Here is a 13318-nt window from a genome sequence, read left to right as displayed (position 1 = left end):
GGGGAACAGGAGGTCAAGACTGGTAGGAGGAAAGGAAATGGGACCAGATTTCCGGGGCGTTGGTGGTATTGTATTGTATTGTACTGTATCTACGCCATCAGTTCCCGATGCGGACATCTCTGGTGACACTGCCTTATGCTTTATGCATGGTATTTAAGGGTGTCACAGGGATCTATCTCGGATAGCGGCTTCGTTGAGAAGGCTAGCATGGCGGAACGAAAGTAGCGGAATCGATACACGAAGGTTATCCACAAGAACGACGTCCACGATCATGAAATTCACGAAGACGAAGGCTTCCACGGATTAGATGCAGCATACACCGTCGGAGTCGAGGTATTGCATCCGGCGTTACTTGCTTGCCCCCGCGGAAGATATTCATACAGCTACGTTGAAGTTGCGTCGCATGGGAGGGGGAAGGCATGGCTCTCTGAAGACAAAACATACAAGTACATGGAATAAAGCATTTCCCAACCGCCTGTCTATTACCAACCCTACATTTCGCCTTGCAAAACCCGCCTCCCCGATTTGACGTCCCTCGTTAGCAAGGACAAAAGAGAAGACACAGTACAATAAAAATAAATATGATGTGGCTGGGCTACAACAACAACAGGCAAGCGTGGATGGCAGATTACTTTTTCTGTCCTCCACATTCTCCCCGGTTGGTGAATCACATCAGCAGCGCGAGGGTGATGAGTGGGTTGGTTGGTTGGTGTTGACTTGTTTTCCATGATCTCATCCCATTCCCCCATAGTCAGCCCCTTTCCCCTCCATGTCCTCCTTACCACCGTGTCGGTTTTAGGACACCCAAAGTCTATTGATAACCAGTGGTGACTCCCTCGCATCCATCACAAACACACGACCCCGTCTGTCGATTTAGAGACGGAGAAGCTTGGCAGCGTACTGCTCGATAAGCGCCTCGGTGGGGAAGCTCATCTCCTCGAGCTTCTGGGCGTAGGGGGTCGGGACATCGGCACCAGTGACACGCTGGGCGGGAGCATCAAGGTAGTCAAAGGCGTACTCCATGGTGAGGGCGAGAATCTCGGCGCCGACACCGAAAGCGGGGAAGCCGGACTCAACGGCCACGAGGCGGTGGGTCTTCTTGACCGACTTGACGATGGTCTCGATGTCAAGCGGCTTGACGCTGCGCAGGTTGATGACCTCGACCTCGACGCCGTACTTCTTCTTGAGGTTCTCGGCAGCCACGAGCGACTGGCCGACGCAGCGGGAGAGCGAGACCATGGTCAGGTCCTTGCCGGCGCGCTCGATCTTGGCCTTGCCGAACGGGAGGACGAAGTCGTCCTTTTGCGCGGCCTCCGACATGGGGAAGGACTGGCCGTACAGCAGCTCGTTCTCGAGCACAACCACCGGGTTGGGGTCGCGGATGGCGGCCTTGAGCAGGCCCTTGGCGTCTTCGGCCGACCAGGGAGAGACGACCTTAAGACCGGGGATGCTGCCGTACCACGCCGAATAATCTTGCGAGTGCTGGGCGGCCACACCGGAGGCGAAGCCGTTGGGGCCACGGAAGGTGATGTTGCATGGCTGGATACCACCGGACATGTAGAGGGTCTTGGCGGCCGAGTTGACGATTTGGTCGATGGCCTGCATGGCGAAGTTGAAGGTCATGAACTCGCACTACGCGTGAAAGGAATGGTTAGTGTCTACCGGACGTCTAACTCCCGAAGCCTGGATCCATGCGCTGAGCTCATCGAGAAATGTATCGATGCCAAGAAACCTACCACAGGGTGCAGCCCACTGAGGGCAGCGCCGACAGCCAGACCACAGAAGCCGCTCTCCGTGATGGGCGTGTCAATAACCCGCTTCTCACCGAACCGGTCGAGCAGGCCCTTGGTGACCTTGTATGCGCCGTTGTATTGGGCGACTTCCTCGCCCATGACAAACACCTTGGAGTTGCCCTCGAGCTCCTCGGCGAGCGCCTCGTTGAGGGCATCGCGGACCGTGTACTCCTTGACGCCGGACGCTTCGGCATATGTCCGTTTTTGTACGCTGGGCACAGCAGCGGCTCTGGAGAGGAAGAAAGAAGGCGCGGTAGGGCGGATGGCGGAAGCGCGCGCGGTCGCGGCAAGCCGTGCCGCTGGTCGGAGATACCGTGACATGGTGGATGGATGGTTTGTGGTGGTTTGTTGGGAGAAAAGGGTCGGAGGAGGGGAGCGTCAGGCAGGGCCGGAGTCCGGGTGGGGAGGGGAAAAGTGCCCGAACGAGGGAACTGGGTGGGATTGAAGAGTCCGCTAGTGGAACGGAACGGAATATCAATCAAAGGAGGCCGGCGAGGCGGCGAGAAGGTGATGATGTGGAAACGGGGAGTTTTTTTGGCGGTTGTCAGTGCCAGAGGGAATTTTTCCTGCGTCAATCGGGAAGCTTGGGACAAGCATCCGGACTTTTGGCGTTGAACCCCAACGAATCAATTCGCGCTAGTACGAGATAGGCTTAGTGGAAGCGTACCCCTGCAAGAGTTCGGGTGCTCGTCCGCCAAATTTCGAACTTGACAGCAGCAAAAACTCCACTGCATCCAAAATCGGTGGGGCACAGCGCGCGTTGACAGGGCTCGAGATAAGGTCTGGCTCTACTATGATAGATGCTTGGTGGGATGTTAGGTATGGGAGGCAAAGGGAAACCCGCCCGAAAGGAAAAAAGAAAAACTGCAAAAAGTACAATGGAAAAACACGGAAGGGGCCACGGGGAGAGTTTGTATCCCGATATCGGGAATTGGTAGTTGTGATGCAAAGACGGTCGGACCAGACCGTTGGGGTGCTTTGGGAACCCGTACGCCAATCATGACAGCACACGGTACTGAACTCCATAATGTCGCCAGAAAATGTATTACGTGTATATACATGAAGGCGGTGGGTTTTGCCCAGAGCCCACGGCCGATATTAGTAACTAAAATATTTTATCCCGTTCCCATCCGTTCCCATGCTCCTGCATCCGCTCATCCACATTACGTGCAGTCTATTGTATCATCCCATCGTAGCGTGAGGAAGAAGAAAACAGGCCTGTGCCCCCTTATCGGAGACGGCTTTTTAGTTGGCAGGCTTGCGCCCAACCATCAGGTACATTGGGGTGAAAAGGTCCTGCTTGGCACCAGCGACGAGGCCGTCGGCACCCTTGGCGAGCGAGTCAGCCGTCTTCTTGGTGCCCTTGGGCGCGAGGCCGATGGTCTCGAGCAGACCGGTGAAGACGTGCACGGCGCGGCGGCCGGTGTGGGTCATGCGGAGGACGGTGAACAAATCCCAGTACGACTGCATGTACTTGGTCTCGCCGGCAATACCCCAGTACCAGGGGATGGGGTCGTCGCGCTTGGCGAGATCCTCGTGGTGCAGCAGCTCGAAGCCGGCCGCCTTGATCGCGGCGAGGCCCTCGGAGATGCGCACCATGTTGGAGATACCGTTCCCTTCCTCGATCGCAAGGCGGATGTCGCGGTGCTCAACGTTGTTGTTGTCGTAGTTGTCGGTCATCAGCCACTCATACACACCGAAAGTGCCGCCGGGCTTGAGCACACGGTAAATTTCGCTGTAGACACCTTCCAGCTTGGGGGCGTGGACGGTAGCCTCGATAGCGTAGACGGCGTCGAACGACTCGTCAGGGAACGACATTTGCTTCGGGAGGTCAGCAAATTGGGTATTGCTACTGGAGGAACTTGCTTCTGGGATTCGTTCTTACCATGAAGTCACCCTTGACATATTTGAGCTGGTGAGACAGCCCTTCTTGGGCCGCATACCTCGTGGCACGCTCAATCTGGTAGTCGTTGTTGTTGAGACCGGTGATGTGGGCGTCGGTGAACTTGGCGATCTCGCGCGCTGGCCCACCGATACCGCAGCCAACGTCAAGCACCTTCATGTTGGCAGTGATGCCAACCTTCATCGCAAGGTAGTGTTCGTGACGGGCAATGGCTTGGTAGAAGGACTCGCCGATCGAGTAGCGGCAGAAGTGGAAGCTCTGGCCCCAGCCATACTCGTACAGGTCGGTCGCGAGGTTGTAGTAACTGCAGGACGGCGAGGTTAGTGCTTGCGTGGGACTTCTCCTGTAGGGTATCGTCGACGGATTGGTTCACTTACTGCCTTGTGAGAGTAGCATACTCCTTCGTCCGCGCCTTTCAACCGTGTTAGTATTGCGCCATTCCGATTCAAGTGCCAGGCGGTGAACCCACCTCTCTGTCGGCATCAGTCTCAGTCTCCGCGCGCTTGTTGTCAAAGTGCTTGAAGTACTCGTCCACAGCGAGCTTCTTCGCATCCCGGTCCTTGGAAAGCATAGCGGCGAAGCCACCGGCGGCTTCGGTGGACTTGCCGTGGAGGGCCTTCATGAAGTCGGCATCGCGCTTGTGGTCCTCCTTCTCCAGCTTTGCTTTTGCGAGGGGGGCCATGTTGAAGAGAGAGGAAGGAATGCGAGACGAGGGTCGAATGCGTATGGGTTTGAAATGAAGGATAGGAGAACCGGAAGTAAAGCGTGAAAGAGAGAATGTGTTGAAGGCGGTGATGTGTTTATTCGAGTTGGCAAGGGAAAAAAGTTTCACGGGCCCCTATTAATTATAGGCGGTTTGTTCATGGCACCAGAGAAAGGGGCAGGGGTGCGCGAGAGCCGACGCCAATCGAGCAAATCTCATGGGTCAATTGGTTCCAGGGGCGCGCTCCACCAAAGCACATGCAAAAGACGGGCTGGATTCATGATCAAACAACGAACAAGAGCTCGCATTCGGTTTTGAAACTGTACACCAATGGGACATATAAGGATGATGCCCCCTCCAGAGGTTGGGTCAGCGCATTCGCAAATTTCGTCCTTCAAAAATCCGTTTTCGCGTCCACTTTTCCTCCACTGATGGGAGTTTGAGGCCCTTGGAAACACGAATTCGAAGGGGAAGGCGGTAAGAACGCGAACACGAATAAGAGGCGCTTGGACCATGCACCAGCCACAGTAAACGCCGTTGCGTGGCGACCGATAAGGATTATCAATCAGGCCAGCCACAAACCGCCACAAGCGACCAAGGTTCCTCGTCGCTGTGGGCATTTCTGGAAGTAAAGTAAACTTTGACCATTAGCAAGCCGACGAAAGAAACCTTTCCCATCTGCCTTTACAACGTCCATTTTACCCTTGATAACCCCCTTGTAATTTCAACGACAAACGATAGCAACACATCACTATGCCCCCCCAAATCAAACAAGACCTCAACCGGTCCGGGTGGGAAACGACCGACTTCCCCTCGGTATGCGAGAACTGCCTGCCCGAAAACCCCTACGTCAAGATGCTCAAGGAGGACTACGGCGCCGAGTGCAAGCTCTGCACGCGGCCTTTCACCATCTTCAGCTGGTCAGGCGATGGACGCGCGCAGGGCCGCAAGCGCCGCACCAACATCTGCTTAACTTGCGCGCGCCTCAAGAACGCCTGCCAGTGCTGCATCATGGACCTGCAGTTCGGCCTGCCGATCGTCATCCGCGACAAGGCACTCGAGCTGATCGCGCCCGGCCCGCAGAGCGAGATTAACCGGGAATACTTTGCGCAGAACAATGAGAAGGCGATTGAGGAAGGGCGCGCGGGTGTCGAGGAGTATGAGAAGACGGATGAGAAGGCGCGGGAACTGTTGAGGAGGTTGGCACAGAGTAAGCCATACTTCCGCAAGGGGAGGGAGGTGGATACGGAGGGGAACGCTGTCGGTGGAGGGAATGCGAGAGGTGGGAATCCCGCGGTGGGTGCGGGTGTGGGAGGCCCCGGGCCGATACGGACAAGAGACTCAAGAGCGGCGGCCGCTGTTGGCGCGAGGGGCGGGAGACGCAAGGGACCAGTAGTCGCCAACACCGCCCCGCCAGGACCAAAGGACTGGCAGCCGCCCAGCGACCCAAACATCATGTCGCTGTTTGTCACCGGTATCGAGGACGACTTGGCCGAGTACAAAATCCGCGACTTCTTCAAGGCATTCGGCAAGATCAAGTCGCTTGTCGTGTCACACATGACGCACTGCGCTTTTGTCAACTACGAGACGCGCGACGCAGCGGAGAGGGCTTCACTTGAGTTGAAAGGAAAGGCCGTCATTTCGGGTTGTCCGCTGCGCATTCGGTGGAGCGTGCCCAAGGCGATTGGCACGATGGATAAAGAGGAGCGCACTGAGATGTTGCGTGACGGACGGTCGGCGTTCCCCCAGGCGAACCGAAGGGGACCGCCGCAAAAGGCTATCGCAGGGGCTAGTGGTGGGCAAGGAGGCGAGACTGGTGGTGCTGCTGCTCCAGGGGACAATCTCTTAGGTCTTACTGTGGCTGCACCGCCTGGGGCTGCCGACGTTGAGTATGCTAGTTTGGCTGGGAACTAGCCACGGTTTTTTTCTTTCGACTCTGGGTTGCATGGCGTTGGAGATCATGATTCATGTCAGGTTTCCGGTTTAGCAAGGCGAGGCGAGTAAAAGGATATCTGTCCTGCATTGTTGTCTTTCTTTCTATGTCCAGCATTCTGTTCTGTTGTTACATCGAGGGGTATCATAGACGGCTATATCATACACAGGTTTCCCTGGCCGTTGGCTCTGGCCTTTGCTCCTTGATCTTTCGTCCGTCTTCTACTGAGCGCCAGCTTAGACAATTAAATCCGGTATTCCCCTATTTCTCCGAGCAGCACTTTACCCCGCCCATACTCGCCGTGTTATTCCCCGCCAACTTGATGCTCTCGTTATCGCCCCGCTCGGTATGTTCGTGAATACGCAGCTCTAGAAACACCCATACGTTAGCGAGACCAGAACCCTATGGACCCCGACTGTTCCGGGCTGGCCTACTGTAGGTGGTACCGTCCCGCTTCCCCTGGACCAGATTCGTCTTCAGGAAGTTAGCGACGTCTAGGGCGTGTTGAATCGCAGGCTGGATCGTTGGGTCTGAAGCGGCGAGGGAGGCCTTGTCACGGAAGCCTTGGCGGATGGATTGTTTCGCGGCGTCGAGCATGCGAGTATCGCCTAACATGGTGTTAGTGGCAGACCTAAGTGTGTACGAAGGGGGGGAGGTTTGGGGGGTCTGAGACATACCTTGAAAGGCAAGGCGTGCGGAGCGCAATAGGCTCCGGTAGGCACTGACTGCGGCCATAGTGATGGGAGACTATCGTGGGGAACAAGGCCACTTCACCTCAGATAGATTCGGGGGAAGTTGTGATATCAAGTTCAAGATCTTGCGTCCAATTGTCCCAGACGGAGTTGCCCCAAACGAGCGAGGCAAAAAACATGTGGGCCTTCCCTCCGGCCATTTAAGCCGACCCGATTGGTCCGACAAAAAAAGCGTTCTTTGGTGGGGCAGTTGGCCAAACCAAAAAAATTCCGGCCGACAGCTCAAAAACTGCCCCTCCTAAAGTTGGGCACGACTTCACCCGATTTTCTTTTTCTCGCTCACAAGTCAACCACCACCCCAAGTCCTCAAAGCAGCACAATGGAGGCTACCGTCATCCCGCTGCCGCTCCCCGTCCTCCCCGAGGGCTGGGAGGCCGAGAACAACTTCAAGGCCATCGGCAAGATCACCCAGGAGAGCGCGGCCACGCAGCGCACCCTCGAGCCGGTGGGACCTTACTTCCTGGCCCATGCCCGCCGCGCGCGTCACAAGCGCACGTTCTCCGAAGACGACCGGATCCAGGCGCAGGAGCGGGCCAAGAAGGTGGAGGACAACGACGACGGCGAGATCAGCGAGCCGGAGGACCCGATGATGCTGCAGCGCGAGGCCAAGGACTGGAAGTCACAGGACCACTACAAAGTGCTGGGCCTGTCCAAGTACCGGTACAAGGCGACGGAGGAGCAGATCAAGCGGGCTCACCGCAAGAAGGTGCTCAAGCACCACCCGGACAAGAAGGCGGCTGCGGGCCGGGCGGACGACGACAACTTCTTCAAGTGCATCCAGAAGGCGACGGAGGTGCTGCTGGACCCGATCAAGCGGAGGCAGTTCGACTCGGTGGACGAGGAGGCGGATGTGGAGCCGCCGACGAAGAAGCAGCTGGCCAAGGGCGACTTCTACAAGCAGTGGAGCAAGGTGTTCAAGTCGGAGGCGCGGTTCAGTAAGGTGCACCCGGTGCCGACGTTTGGCGGGGAGGACGCGGCCCAGGAGGACGTGGAGAACTTCTACAACTTCTGGTACAACTTCGACAGCTGGCGCACGTTTGAGTACCTGGACGAGGACGTGCCGGACGACAACGAGAACCGCGACCAGAAGCGGCACATGGAGCGCAAGAACGCCAACGCGCGCAAGAAGAAGAAGGCCGAGGACAACGCGCGCCTGCGCAAGATCCTGGACGACTGCTCTGCCGGCGACGAGCGCATCAAGCGGTTCCGACAGGCGGCCAGCGCGGCCAAGAACAAGAAGAGGTTCGAGCGTGAGGCGGCCGAGAAGAAGGCGGCTGAGGACGCGCGCTTGAAGAAGGAGGCCGAAGCCCAGGCGGCCAAGGAAGCTGAGGAGAAGGCCAAGGCGGATCGCGATGCCAGCAAGAAGGCCAAGGAGGCGGCCAAGAACGCGGTCAAGAAGAACAAGCGTGTTCTGCGTGGCTCGGTGAAGGACGCCAACTACTTTGCTGGTGAGGGCGACGCCTCGGCTGCGACCATCGATGCGGTGCTTGGTGACGTCGAGCTTGTCCAGGGCAAGATTGACCCCGATGAGATTGCCGCGCTGGCCGGCAAGCTGAACGGGCTCAAGGTGGCGGACGAGATTAAGGGGGTGTGGAAGGCCGAGGTTGAGCGTCTCGTCGGCGCTGGCAAGATCAAGGACGGGGAGATCAAGACGCTGGCTTGAGGGTGATTGGTGGTGCTCTATATGATAGACTGAGTTTCTGTTATAACGTGGATGCACTAGATCAGCGATGTGCCATGACGCTAGATGACAATAGACGACGTATGTTAGTTTGTGTCGTTATCTCTCTGTTACATCAGAAATCATGTGATGAATCGCTTATTATTAGGGTTCGCATATCGCAGTTTGCAGTTCTCGTTTAGCCTAAGCGGGTTACACGATCCGGCAAGACACAGCAACGGTCCGGATAGGTTTCACAACAGCAATTTTGATTCATTTCGGTTGATCAACAACACGCCACAATCTCATTCTTAGCTAACCCATCATCGTCCCAGCCTCGTTCATTCATCAAAATCGGGCGGTGCTGTTCCCGCTTACTCATAGACATAGCAAAACGGCCCATCCACCACGCTCACCAACTCCTTAATCGCATACACCTTGTCGGCCACAACCCCCAAATCCACCGGATCTTCCAAACTCTGCGCCCGTCCGCCCCCAAACATCGTCGTCCCGCCCGAAATCACCTGCGTGCGGTTCGCCAAGTTCTGGCTCTGCCAGATCGTCCACGTACGGTCAATCATGCCGTGGTGCAGCCAGAAAGCCGGGTCGTTCGGCGACGTGTAGAAATCGCCGCCCGGGTCGCCAGCAATGGTGAAGTGGCCTGCGCCGTGCACGCCCATGCCCGTGGCGCCGCCGAAGCCGCCGGTGCCTTGCATAACGGTTTGGAAGGTGCCAATGTCGGCGGAGCCGGTGATCAGCGAGGTGATGTCGGAGGTGCGCAGGTATTTGCTGGAGAGCTGGTTGGAGATGTCGCGGCGCAGGCAGCGCGGGTTGTCGCCGTAGCCGTCGGTGCGTGGGTTGGCGGGGGGCGCGGGGTCGGTGGCGGGGGAGACGGGGCCGAGGTGCACGACCATGCTGGGGGTTGTTAGTGAGTTCTCCTTTTTTTCGTTTTCTTTTTTTTTTCCTTTTTTTTAATAAAACGGGCGGAAAGCTTACTCCTTGAAGGGCCCGGTCAGGACACAACCACCGCCGTTACCAGCCGGGATGAAGCCCGACGGGTTGTGGGCAATCTTCTCGCCGTTGCCGCTCAGAGAGGTGTCGCTTCCGTCAAAGATAGGCGAGGTCTCGGGGTCCTCGGCCCAGCGTCCCCAGTCCCAGTACTGTCTAAGGTCAGTCCTTGCCCTTAACGACTACGGAATCCCGAATTACGAAAAGGGAGCATACCGGCTGGGTCCCGTTATACCCGCACTCGGTCTGCAAGGTCCGCTCAAACGCCCAGGTGTAGTAGCGGTGCCACGAGAGGAAGTTGCCCTGGGTAAGTTAGCGGAGGTTCTCTGTCTGCGATGTCTAGCCCAGCCAGTCATGAGCAAGTACATACCGTCCCGTGGATGTTCATGGTCTGGTTCATGTGGACAACCACAAAGTCATCGTACCGCGACTTGGCGCCGGGGAACTGGGTAGGGTCCAGCTTGGACGGCGAGTCCATCAGGCACAGCATCGCCGCGATGTACTCCTTCTTCTCATCGTCCGAGATGTCGCCCCTGTTGTTTTCCCGCTGTTAGTCCCAGTTCTCCGATTTATCCAGTCCCGATGAGTGTGCTGTGACTGTGAGGAACGTACCATTCACGGCGCACGGCCAGCTTCTCCTGGGTGCATGTCGCCGACAGCGCGATTTGGGCGTCGATGCTGGGCCGACCCTTGTTCTGGAGATCGAGGACATCGTCGGCCGAGGCGAGGGCTGCGAGCAGCAGCCCGGCAAGGGTGAGACGAGCCATGGTCTTTTTTTCAAGACAGGGCAAGCAAACCTTGTTCGACGGGAGATCTACCACTAACCCGCTTGGGGGGAAAGGGGAAAAGAACAGAGAGAAGGAGGGCTAGTCCTCCATTATAAGCCTCTGGCCTGGGATGAAGGTGAGGGGGCTTGTTAGCCTCGTCCACGGCTTTTTTCTCCGCTTTTCTTGCGATTTCTTGGCTTGGAACTTGTCAACTCGATTTTCATCTAAATCTGTACGGGCCTACATAGTACATACGTCTTGGTCTCGGGGCTGTTCCGGTCAGCATGCCACCCCTGCTAAAAACAACCGCCCACAACCTTTTAACATTCCGTGTCATCGGCAGATAAGGTCGGCTGGGATCACAGGGAACCCTGGGAGCTTTGGGGCCCATGGGAGTTTGGGGGCGGTTGATCTCCGCGGGTGCATCTCCTTTCATTACCACAATGTTCTATTTGTTCCGCGGTCCGTGGATGAAGAAGGAAACTGCGAAAGCAAGGCTGCGGAACTTAGTGTGCGTGTTGACGCCCGGGATTTGCCAACCGAAGTTTGAAGATCTTGGCTCCTGCGGTTTGTCTTGAGCTAGTGTAACCCCGGCCGGGATGGCCGTGGACCGTGGGTTTTCGGATCCCGGCAGATGCCTGGGATATCGGGGGCCTTGTGTGCTGGTACGGACTCGGATCCGTATTTTGCTGGGCTGATAGGAGCGCATCCCTCCAAGCGATCGAAGCGAGCTGCCGCTGCTCTTCGGCCTTATGCAATGCAGACAGACGAGAGCCAGAGGATTAGCGAATTGCTTTCGGAGTATTATCTCTCCGTCGGCACATACATCAGCAGATATACACCTCAAGGTAGAACCGCAGTCGTAGTGCTCCAAGCATTCCTACGAGGTCGTTCGCCTCTCCCAGGTCTTTCCCAAGGCTAAGACCCAAAGCCGGCAGACAACGCGGGATGACTGTCCCGAACAGAGCACGAACGTCGCATCGGTCGCATCCGCTATCCGGAGACGTGCTTAGCGTGCTCAAAGGGTGACATGGCACCGTCGGGCTTGAAACAAAGTTTAAACAAAGTTTTGATAGCAAAAGCCGGTAGAACGACTCGGGATGTCGCGCTCTGTGGTTGTCCAGCTCGCCGGGAGATCGAAACGGTTCGCAACGCCTGCCGACTGGTCCGGGTGAATGCAGGACGTTAGAAAATTTAATCTATTCTGTCAGCAGGGTCGGACACGACGTGGACTGCCGAGACTGCAGAATAGCAAGAGGGAAACATCGCTTACCGGAAAGCGGACCAATGGCTTGCTGCGCATTTGCGGCTTGCCGACGACGGCGAAAAGCGAACGAGCAACGGTCGTTAAGTCAAGATGTGTGGGGAAGCAGTTTGTATAAAAGTTGTAAAGTAGCTCACTACCCCCCCCGCTCCTCGGTCTGGACTGTGGTTTTATTGAGCAGTTGGTCCAGAAACACGTTAACCAACCGAGTCCGGGTGTGGCCGACATGCGGCCGTTTTGTTTTGACGTCGATCATTGGGAAAAAGAGTATTGCAGTTCATCTATTTTGTGTCTTGGAATCTTGGCGCAGGATCGTCGGCTATTTGTTCCGAATCCGCAGGCCTCCGACAGGGCAGAGTTGCCGAGACTTTATTTTTGATTTCTTTTCCGACAGGACCTGAAGAGAAATAACGTTACAATGACAATAATATAACTCGATTTCAAGGCATCGCGTGGCAGGACCGAGCCCGGTTTTTCCTGTATTTCTCGACGTCAACATCATCAGGAACATTTGAGGTGGAGCTTCAGGGACCCCGTGCTCCAACCTCTTTGAAAGCGAAAACTCAAGAGTTCAGGCCAGGCCATAATACACAAATTCATGACAGGGAAAGAGCCATCGACGTCGAGCACAGTGGCTTGTAAATTTTCCAAAAAAAAAAAAAAAAAAAAAGGTTATCTTGGCTCGGTAGGACCTGCCCCAAGCATCGGCGCATGTGAATGTACTCACCGTCATTGGCCAGACGTGCAGTTCCATCTAATAGGTAGGCCCGAGGCGGCGAGGCCGGACTGAGTCTGCACTAGATTGTAGACTCCGCTCGACTTGCATGTTCCTTCTGTGTTTAGAGTGACATACAAGATTCTGTAGCTTCCTTGTGTTGTATTTTTTTTTCTTGGACCAGTGGCCGATGAAGAGCCCTGGGAAACTGAACTTTCGCACGGAGGTCAGGACTTGGGAACTGGAGAAGTCCACAAGGGCAGATATGAAAGCTGGGCTGGTGGGTTAATTACTTATCTAGTTCCCTAGGCATTATTATAATTGTGTCAATAAATTCAATAAATCCAGATCTCGGATGGCTGATACCGTGGATGATTGATATCTTTCTGTGTTCAAGACTGCCCAACGACATGGTTGTCGAAGCCTAGAATTTGCTGCGACATGGCATTTCTTTGACTTAATTATTCGGCCTCTCGAACTACCTGTTACATGACTAATTACAGGTTTGATCAATATCAACAAGTCTAGCTTGTAAGCGGTCGTGTCTTCCCAGAATTTCAACCTCGTCTTGGGAAGATTTTCACTAAACACAAAGCACACGAGTAAACGCGAGTACATGGTTGTGTTCTAGAATGAGTCGGGTAGGTTATCAAAGAAATTCGACTTTCAGGTTCCGCAGCATTCCGCCGAGAAGTGAAGAGTTGAAATTCACAACGTTTCTTGCCGGGCCTGTCATAGTGATTTGCCTCAAATATTCAAGTGAAGTAGTCGATTCCAATGTGACAACACAGAGGACTGTGGTTAACATGCTCCAATACTA

General features: G+C 55.7%; 6 protein-coding genes across 6 annotated transcripts; 2 read left to right on the top strand and 4 right to left on the bottom strand.

Moving 5' to 3' along the window:
• Window positions 1-873: 873 nt before the first annotated feature.
• Window positions 874-2114, bottom strand: C8A04DRAFT_36118 (pyruvate dehydrogenase E1 component subunit beta, mitochondrial; the record flags this gene model as incomplete). Its single annotated transcript, XM_062783410.1, has 2 exons — window positions 874-1632; window positions 1737-2114. The coding sequence occupies 2 exons, from the start codon at window positions 2112-2114 to the stop codon at window positions 874-876; spliced, it is 1137 nt and encodes a 378-aa protein (XP_062638350.1).
• Window positions 2115-3038: 924 nt separating this feature from the next.
• Window positions 3039-4378, bottom strand: C8A04DRAFT_10989 (S-adenosyl-L-methionine-dependent methyltransferase; the record flags this gene model as incomplete). The annotated part of the gene is made up of 4 exons (XM_062776791.1): window positions 3039-3614; window positions 3679-4000; window positions 4074-4108; window positions 4166-4378. The coding sequence occupies 4 exons, from the start codon at window positions 4376-4378 to the stop codon at window positions 3039-3041; spliced, it is 1146 nt and encodes a 381-aa protein (XP_062638349.1).
• Window positions 4379-5152: 774 nt separating this feature from the next.
• Window positions 5153-6313, top strand: C8A04DRAFT_11022 (Pre-mRNA-splicing factor slt-11; the record flags this gene model as incomplete). The annotated part of the gene is made up of 1 exon (XM_062776806.1): window positions 5153-6313. One exon carries the CDS (start codon window positions 5153-5155, stop codon window positions 6311-6313), a length of 1161 nt encoding a protein of 386 aa, XP_062638348.1.
• A 280-nt stretch (window positions 6314-6593) lies between these two features.
• Window positions 6594-7067, bottom strand: C8A04DRAFT_27224 (mitochondrial zinc maintenance protein 1, mitochondrial; the record flags this gene model as incomplete). Its single annotated transcript, XM_062780226.1, has 3 exons — window positions 6594-6700; window positions 6767-6940; window positions 7010-7067. The coding sequence occupies 3 exons, from the start codon at window positions 7065-7067 to the stop codon at window positions 6594-6596; spliced, it is 339 nt and encodes a 112-aa protein (XP_062638347.1).
• Window positions 7068-7403: 336 nt separating this feature from the next.
• Window positions 7404-8747, top strand: C8A04DRAFT_27223 (DnaJ domain-containing protein; the record flags this gene model as incomplete). The annotated part of the gene is made up of 1 exon (XM_062780225.1): window positions 7404-8747. The coding sequence occupies one exon, from the start codon at window positions 7404-7406 to the stop codon at window positions 8745-8747; it is 1344 nt and encodes a 447-aa protein (XP_062638346.1).
• A 371-nt stretch (window positions 8748-9118) lies between these two features.
• C8A04DRAFT_10984 (uncharacterized protein) lies at window positions 9119-10519 on the bottom strand (the record flags this gene model as incomplete). The annotated part of the gene is made up of 5 exons (XM_062776790.1): window positions 9119-9659; window positions 9741-9904; window positions 9969-10055; window positions 10123-10285; window positions 10410-10519. The coding sequence occupies 5 exons, from the start codon at window positions 10517-10519 to the stop codon at window positions 9119-9121; spliced, it is 1065 nt and encodes a 354-aa protein (XP_062638345.1).
• Between the last annotated feature and the right edge of the window lie 2799 nt (window positions 10520-13318).

Source organism: Dichotomopilus funicola (assembly GCF_033296635.1).
Source record: "Dichotomopilus funicola strain CBS 141.50 unplaced genomic scaffold C8A04scaffold_19, whole genome shotgun sequence".
In the NCBI taxonomy this organism is placed as follows: domain Eukaryota; kingdom Fungi; phylum Ascomycota; class Sordariomycetes; order Sordariales; family Chaetomiaceae; genus Dichotomopilus; species Dichotomopilus funicola.
Note: the sequence above shows the minus strand (reverse complement) of the source record. Positions and strands in the feature narration are given on the sequence as shown.